Source organism: Babylonia areolata, chromosome 14 (genome assembly GCF_041734735.1).
Source record: "Babylonia areolata isolate BAREFJ2019XMU chromosome 14, ASM4173473v1, whole genome shotgun sequence".
Classification (NCBI taxonomy): domain Eukaryota; kingdom Metazoa; phylum Mollusca; class Gastropoda; order Neogastropoda; family Buccinidae; genus Babylonia; species Babylonia areolata.
Genome location: NC_134889.1, coordinates 19026471 through 19033773, shown reverse-complemented (window position 1 = coordinate 19033773; position 7303 = coordinate 19026471). Strand labels below are relative to the sequence as shown.

The following is a 7303-nucleotide window of genomic DNA, read 5'->3' as shown; positions in this document are numbered from 1 at the left end:
CATTCCATAACTATATCATAGTAATCAACGGCATTTATGGAATAAATACAACTTTTCATTTACTGATCTTGGGCTTGTTAAAATAAGCATGTAGCTGTGTACTGAACCGAGTGGTTATGTCAGGGTACGGTACAGAAGAACTAACTAAATGATGATTTACTGAATTAAAAGATAGACAAGAAATCCCGCACACACGCCAGGAACGTATAGAGGCCAGTCACAAATGGGTTTTTCTATTGTTTTATTCACAATAGTTATAAGAACATAAGAAAAGAAGACAAATAATGAGAGAAGAATAGAAGAAGACAGTGCAGTGATACGTAGTGAGATGTCAGCCTCTGGGACAAGGCGCGTGCATGCGCGCACACACACACACACACACACACACACACACACACACACTGCTTGTGACGCAGCAAGAGAGGGAGAGAGAGAGCGGCTCTGGTCAGATGACTGACCAGGTATGAAGTGACCGCTCATGCGTTGTTGGACTACACCTTTAAGGTCAAGTTTGTTCAGTTGGAGTTGTTTAAGACCACTCATCACTCACTGTGCCAATTTATGCAAGTTAAGCGAACTAAAAGAAAGAGCTCAAAAGAGCTCAAAACCTACTTTCTAATGAGTATAAAATGAAGTGTTGATTATTTAAGATGAATTTATTATCTTAATTTAAGTCACCTGAACGAGCTCGTCGCTGAAAATTACAAATTGCGTTAGATCAGTTTAACCTAGGCAAACTAAATGGAATATACTTGAATATGGAACTGCGACAATTCTGCCAGTTTACTGATCCAACAAAAGATATATTAATTAAAAACGGTGGAGCAGAAACACAGATTCCAGCTCAGCCAATAGAGTACCGCGACCCTGGTCGAGGAGTAGGCTGTCTGGTGAGAAGGACAAAATGACATAAGCGGCTTTACGTTCAAACCGGGAATGGCGTCATATATTCTGCGCGGGCGTTGAAGTCTGGCGGGTTAGTTGCGAAAACTGACGTTGTCTGCTAATACAGCTCGTGCGTGAAACAGTTTTTGAAGCAAGCAGAGCTCTTGGTTACAAATAAATTTTTTGTTTGTTTTGGTTTTGTTTTGTTGTTGTTGTTGTTTTCAAGTAAGTTTCCACATAAAAATGCACATTATTGTGTGAGTAAATGCCAACACACAAACCAGTGGTACTCCATGTGTATAGTGAATTAGGCGTATTCCCAATATGTTGGAAAGTAATACACTGAATTGTTACATGTTGGATACAATTGATACAGTCACTTGAAACTTCTCTTATCGAGAGAACACATCAGTCCATATATCAAGAAGAGAACAGAACTTCATGGTTAATGTTTATCAAAAATATACTTGTAAACACGGGCCTGGGCCACGCTTGAAAAACAACAACAATAAAAAAAACGTATAAACAACACACAATTTATATTGGGCATACAAAGCCTTGCGTTTGTGATAAAAAAAAAACAACTGAATAATATGTTAGATACTTTGAAAATAAAAGGGATAAAGCATCAAAGTTTAAGCAACAAACTATTGCAGCAGATTACAAACCAAGACGTTTTCCTTGACTCGAGACAGTTTAAAACTCAGGACTGAAGAAAGATGAAAAAAAGGTAAATGTTTAAATATTCCACGAGAAGACAGACAATGAAGCGGTTGTGAAGATCTAGGAGATGAAATTCATCTCCTTGATCAATGAGTAAAATATAACGGAATTAGATAATTCATTTCAACATAGGGTATTCCTAGTCAGCTGATGTTAGTAAGCAATGTTCAGCCAACTTTTCGGAGATGTGTGTTTGAATGTTTCACCAACACATGACGATGACTGTGAATTCAATACTCTATTCCATGTGTTTCTTAAGCCTTAAGGTTTTATGACAAAGAATATATCCCTTTCTCTCCTCTTCTCTTCTCTTCGACAATATTCTACTCTGTTTTATCTTATTCACACACAAAAAGAAAGAAAAAGACAAGAAAAAAAAAGTCTGGTTTCATTGCAGTATGCTGTATCCCTCAACACGAAAGTCAGGGATCAGGAGAAATGAGAGCACCAAAGAAGTAGGAATGATGGGTGTTCCAGAACGGACCCCCATGTGAAGCCTGCACCCACAGCCTGTCTCCTTTCTGGAAGCGAAGGAGGGTCGAGACAGCGCAGGATAGGAAGTGATCGGGTTCGTTAAAACAACGGGAGCGAATTCTTCTTTCACCATTGTTGAACAGGTCGATGTGAAAGTCTTCCGAAACTTTGGGGTACAGTTGGAACCCAACGGAATACACCCCGGGGACTGCGACAGTGTAAACACCAGTGGTTTCGTTGTAGTCTCCCTCTCCCACGGCAAAGTCCAGTTTGAAAGGGATGGGAGTGTAGGCGGTGACGTCGTCAGGGCCAGCCAGCTCTGCTCGGAACGACGGCGTTTGTTTCGGTGCTGGAAACAAAGAACACGGTTATCAGAACCAGGGTTACAGGCTGAGAACTGTGGAAACAGACAGACGTCTGGCAGTAAACTGGGAGATACCAGTAGCAGATGCAGATCGTTTTGGCAACAGACCTAGCCCGTTGCCCAAAGTGTGGAAAATATATTTCTAGGCTGAACACAGGGCCGTTGCCTGAAGAGTATAGACACTGGTTGAATGACAGCGTTTTTTGACGTACAAACACTTGTCATCAGAATTATGATCAAGTCCAGAGTGTGAACATACTATTGATTCTTTTTGGCTTGCTGTCAAATTGTAGTGTGGTATATAACTGAGTTTCTCTGACTTGAGAGTTTTTCTGTTGATAAACACATCTTGTGAATTCAGTTTGGCAGCAAATTGTAGAATGATGACTGTGATAATTGACACAAGTAAGTGACACCTAACATTGCTACAAACACTAAACGTTGCAAGCCTGTGCAAAATAGATGCAACTGATGGGTTTCAGATCAATGGAAGGTTGTGGACAGAAAACGTCACAGCTAGTTGTCCCATGATATGAACCACAGGATAACTTACCGAGTATTAATGTTGAACTGTCGTTTAATGGATGTTTTGTACTGGATTAATGAAATGCTTTTGAACGGAACTGAAAAGCTCATGTTGGGTGTAACTTACAATAAAAGTTTGTAACATGAATCAAACGGGTCATTTTAACATAAATACTGCTTAGTAAAAACACAGGGCAGAGAATCTTTCAGGGTCTTGATTGTTTTTTGTTGTTGTTGTTGTTTAGTTAAAGTAGTTAAAGTATGAAATTTTGTTCATTTTTCATTGTCTTATTTGCTGTACAATCACCTTTGCCATTTTAATGGCGTTATTCTCACGCATCTGAACTTGAGTTTCCCATCTCCCGTACACAGCCTTTGCGGGGATCGTCCGTTAGACATGAAGGTAGTGAGAGAGGGAAGGGAGGGGAACAGAGACAGAGAGACAGTCGGGGTTTGGGGGAGGTTTTTTTGTGGGGTTTTTTTGTTGTTTTTTTTTTTGTTTTTTTTGTTTTTGGGTTTTTTTGCTTTTAATCAGGACCGCTCTAGAGATTGTTTGGGGTTCACGTCTTCTACACTAACTACTCACCAGCATGGGCACTCAGAGAGCGAATCTCTTCTTCGGCAGCATACAGACGCTGGGTGGTGCTGTTCAGCTCTGACCGGAAGTCCGACATCTGCTGCATCAGGTCTTCCGTGTTCGCACAGTTCCTGCCGAGTGAAAAAAAAAAAAAAAAAAAAAAACCATGTTGCATCATTTTTATGTCCCCCATTTTTTCTGCTTGAGTCTTGTTTTGGTATGTCTTAGCAATATATGTTGCTGACAATCTTATTGTCACACTGCCGCTCACATACACATGCGTTCACGCACACGGACACACATACACACGCGCGCGCGCGCACACACACACACACGAACACACACGCGGGCACGCATACAGCGCGCGCGCGCGCGCGCACACACACACACACACACACACACACACACACACACACACACACACACACACAAAAGCACTCAGATACACCGACAGACAAACTGGCACACACATAAGCACAAAGAGAGAGAGAGAGAGAAATGAAAGGAAAAGGTATTCATGTAGAAGGACAAACAAAACGAAGAACACACACACACACACACACACACACACACACACACACACACACATACACACACACACGCACGCACGCACGCACGCACGCATGCACACACATGCACACACAGGCGCGCGCGCAGTAGTAGTAGTAGTAGTAGTAGCAACAGAAGTAGCAGAACAAATAGAACGAAATATATTTCACCCATAGGCAGACTGGGGAGGAGAAAGATGATAAAAGCAATCGTCTAAAACTTTGGCTGTCCATTTTGCCTGCCTTGTGTTATTTTCCAAGCCATGTTATACATTTTCTCACAATGGTCCGTAAGATATTGTCAATAGGGGTTTTCTTCTCTTTTTTTCTTTTTTTTTGTGGGCTTGTTTGTTTTTTCGGCATATTATGCCAGCCACATTATTTGTCAACGTTGATATTTCTATATTGGGACATTTCTCTGCATATCTTGCAAAGAACGTTGTTTTATTTTACTCAGAATAAAAAGAAAGAATTGGGAACATTGCTCTATTTTATTTCTGTAAATCTGGCTGTTGGTGGCATTTCTTTCCCCTGTTGTTGCAGTGCAAAGTATCATCGGATGAGACGATAAACCGAGGTCCCGTGTACAGCATGCACTTAGCGCACGTAAAAGAACCCTCGACAACAAAAGGGTTGTTCCTGGCAAAATTCTGTAGAAAAATCCACTTTGATAGGAAAAACAAATAAAAATGCACGCAGAAAAGAAAAATGGGTGGCGCTCTCAGTGTAGCGACGCGCTCTCCCTGGGGAGAGCAGCCCGATAAAAAGAAATACAAAATCTTATCTCTGCTATATTTGCAAGTGACGCTATCTCCGTTTTGTGCAATATCATGAAATAATTCCCAGGCTGTTCTTCCTTTTGTCTTCCTCTTTTTCTCCCGAGTGTATATGCATATGTGTGTGTGTATGTGTGTGTGTGTGTGTGCGCGCGCGCGTGCATGTGTGTGTGTGTGCGTACGATCGTGCGTGCCTGCGTGAATGTGTGCGTGCGGGCATATGTGTGATGCCAGACCAGTATACTTACGGTTGTTGCCATTGCTTGCCACTGCCTCGGTTTTGCAGATTCTCAAAGGCTTCTTTCAGCTCTGTTACGTCTTTGTTCGTCTTTGCCTCTACTTCTGCCAGCTCGTCCTCTGTCTGACGTTGTCTTTTGTCCTGTCTCTCTTTCAGCCATTCTACATCTTCATCCAGCTCTTCCTTCAGTCTCTCATCCCCGTCCTTTCGTTGTTCCTTCACATGTTCCAAACCCTCTTCAATCAGCTTCTGTAAGTGTGAGTCTCCCTCTTTGAGCAGTTCTTTCAAGTTGCTGTACATTTCATTCACTCTTTCCTTGACAAGAGTATTCTCATACTGTGCTGAACTGACCACTGGCTCTGCTTTGATGCTGAGGAAGATGGCAAACACGACACAGGACAGAGCAGTCCACTCCATGACAGATAATCAGAAAAGAAAATGCCGACTGGGAAAAATGTGTACCCTGTGTGTGTGTATTGACAAGACTGTTGGACTTCGATAGTCTGGTTTAAGGCTTTTATAGAAATGCAGCGCGACCCTTCAGCCATTAGCACGTCATCTCCGGTGGTAGAACACTAATGACCACATCTACACAATGGCAGCCCTTGTGTGAAGGAAATTCTGTGTACAACATCCGGGACATGTTTCTCGTTATTACTGCACAGCAGAAACTCATTGTTCGTTGTATCATAAGTGTCTCTGAGGTCACTTGTCAGATTCCTGGCACTCAGCGAGCGACCACGAATAATTCTGAAGAGATCCGGTACTTACACAAGCGTCAGCAGGGCACTGGTGAAGAACGTTTCTCCACACGTGAAGTGTTTATCAAGACTGTTGATGAGGGATACTTGACCGAGTGAATGTGAGACGACACTTAGCCATTGCGGGAAAACGACCGTTATAGCGTCTGGTGCAGTGCACTGATGTATTGAGCATTTGGTTTAATGATATTCTATGAAAATGTGCGTTTTGTTTTTATCTTCGGCACGGTTAACATACCTATTTGTCTGTTCAGTGGCGGGTGCTGAACAAGGATCTTGGGGTAAAAAAAAGGGGGTGGGGGGGGGGGGTCACGAACAGACAGGTGGGTAAAATGAAATAAAAGAAGGAACTCTCGATTCTGAAGCACACAAAAGTAATTTGATTTGATTCATTTCGGTAACAGTCCCTTATGGAGGCGTATGAACAAATTAATCCATGACAAAAGCGATTCATGCATTGCAACAGCCACAGCAACTCTTATGGAGACGTATGAACAATGTATCTATTACAAAAGCGACTCATACATTACGATGTAAGCAGCACACTTATGGAAGCGCATGAACGATATTCCAGTGACAGAAGCTAATCATGCATTACACTGCAAGCAGCAAAGTTATGGAGACGTAGAAACATTATTTCCATGACAAACGCTATTTATGCATTACAATATGAACAGCACGACACGGAAATGGAAAATGGGAAAGGTTCACAGGTTCACAGGGTGGCTGCCAATTCTCAGCTGGCAATGACTCAGATGAAATCAGATAAAAGGCTTAAGCGTATGTGTGCAGGTGTATTGTGTTGTATTGTATTACTCTTTTCGTAATAGCAAATTTCTCTGCGTGAAATTCGGGCTGCTCTTCCCAGGAACAGCGCGTCCCTACACTGACAGCGCCACCCTGTGTTTTTCTGCCTGCAATTTTACTTGGTTTCTTATCAAAGTGGATTTTTTCTACAGAAAACCCTTTTGTTGCCGTGGGTTCTTTAGTATGCGCTAAGTGCATGCTGCACACGGGACCTCGGTTTATCGTCTCATCCGAATGGCTAGCGTCCAGATCCTCAATGTCTCGTGGAGGGGGAAAAATACTGGTGACTGTGCCGGGATTTGAACCAGTGCGCTCAGATTATCTCGCTTCCTAGGCGGATGCGTTACTACTGGGTCAACAATGTATATGTGTGCTCGTATGTATGTGTGTGTGTGAGTGTTTGTGTGTGTGTGTGTGTGTGTGTGTGGAGGGGGGAGGGAGAGACAGAGAGGCAGATAGAGAGGGAGATAGACAGAGAGACACAGAGAGAGAGAGCCGGCGAGAGAGAGAGAGAGGGAGAGGAGAGAGAGTGGGGAAGAGAAAAAAGGAGAGACAGAGAGGAAGAGAGATGGGGTGGAGAGAGGCAGAGATAGAGGGAGAGAAAGTGGAGAGAGAGGGAGAGAGA

The 7303-nt window shown here is 42.7% G+C and overlaps 1 protein-coding gene across 1 annotated transcript; it reads right to left on the bottom strand.

Moving 5' to 3' along the window:
- Window positions 1–224: 224 nt before the first annotated feature.
- LOC143289887 (uncharacterized) lies at window positions 225–5613 on the bottom strand. The gene is made up of 3 exons (XM_076599099.1): window positions 5121–5613; window positions 3558–3679; window positions 225–2431 (listed from the first exon to the last, which is right to left on the bottom strand). Exons 1-3 carry the CDS (start codon window positions 5525–5527, stop codon window positions 2031–2033), a joined length of 930 nt encoding a protein of 309 aa, XP_076455214.1. The 5' UTR covers window positions 5528–5613; the 3' UTR covers window positions 225–2030.
- Window positions 5614–7303: the final 1690 nt, after the last annotated feature.

Excerpts from the sequence above, each read along its gene's own strand:
- LOC143289887 (XM_076599099.1), bottom strand. The coding sequence starts at position 5,527 with ATGGAGTGGACTGCTCTGTCCTGTGTCGTGTTTGCCATCTTCCTCAGC. Across the intron at positions 3,680-5,120 it reads GGCAAGCAATGGCAACAACC|GAACTGTGCGAACACGGAAG; the intron begins GTAAGTATACTG and ends TTCACTCGGCAG. Across the intron at positions 2,432-3,557 it reads CTCTCTGAGTGCCCATGCTG|CACCGAAACAAACGCCGTCG; the intron begins GTGAGTAGTTAG and ends CTTTGTTTCCAG.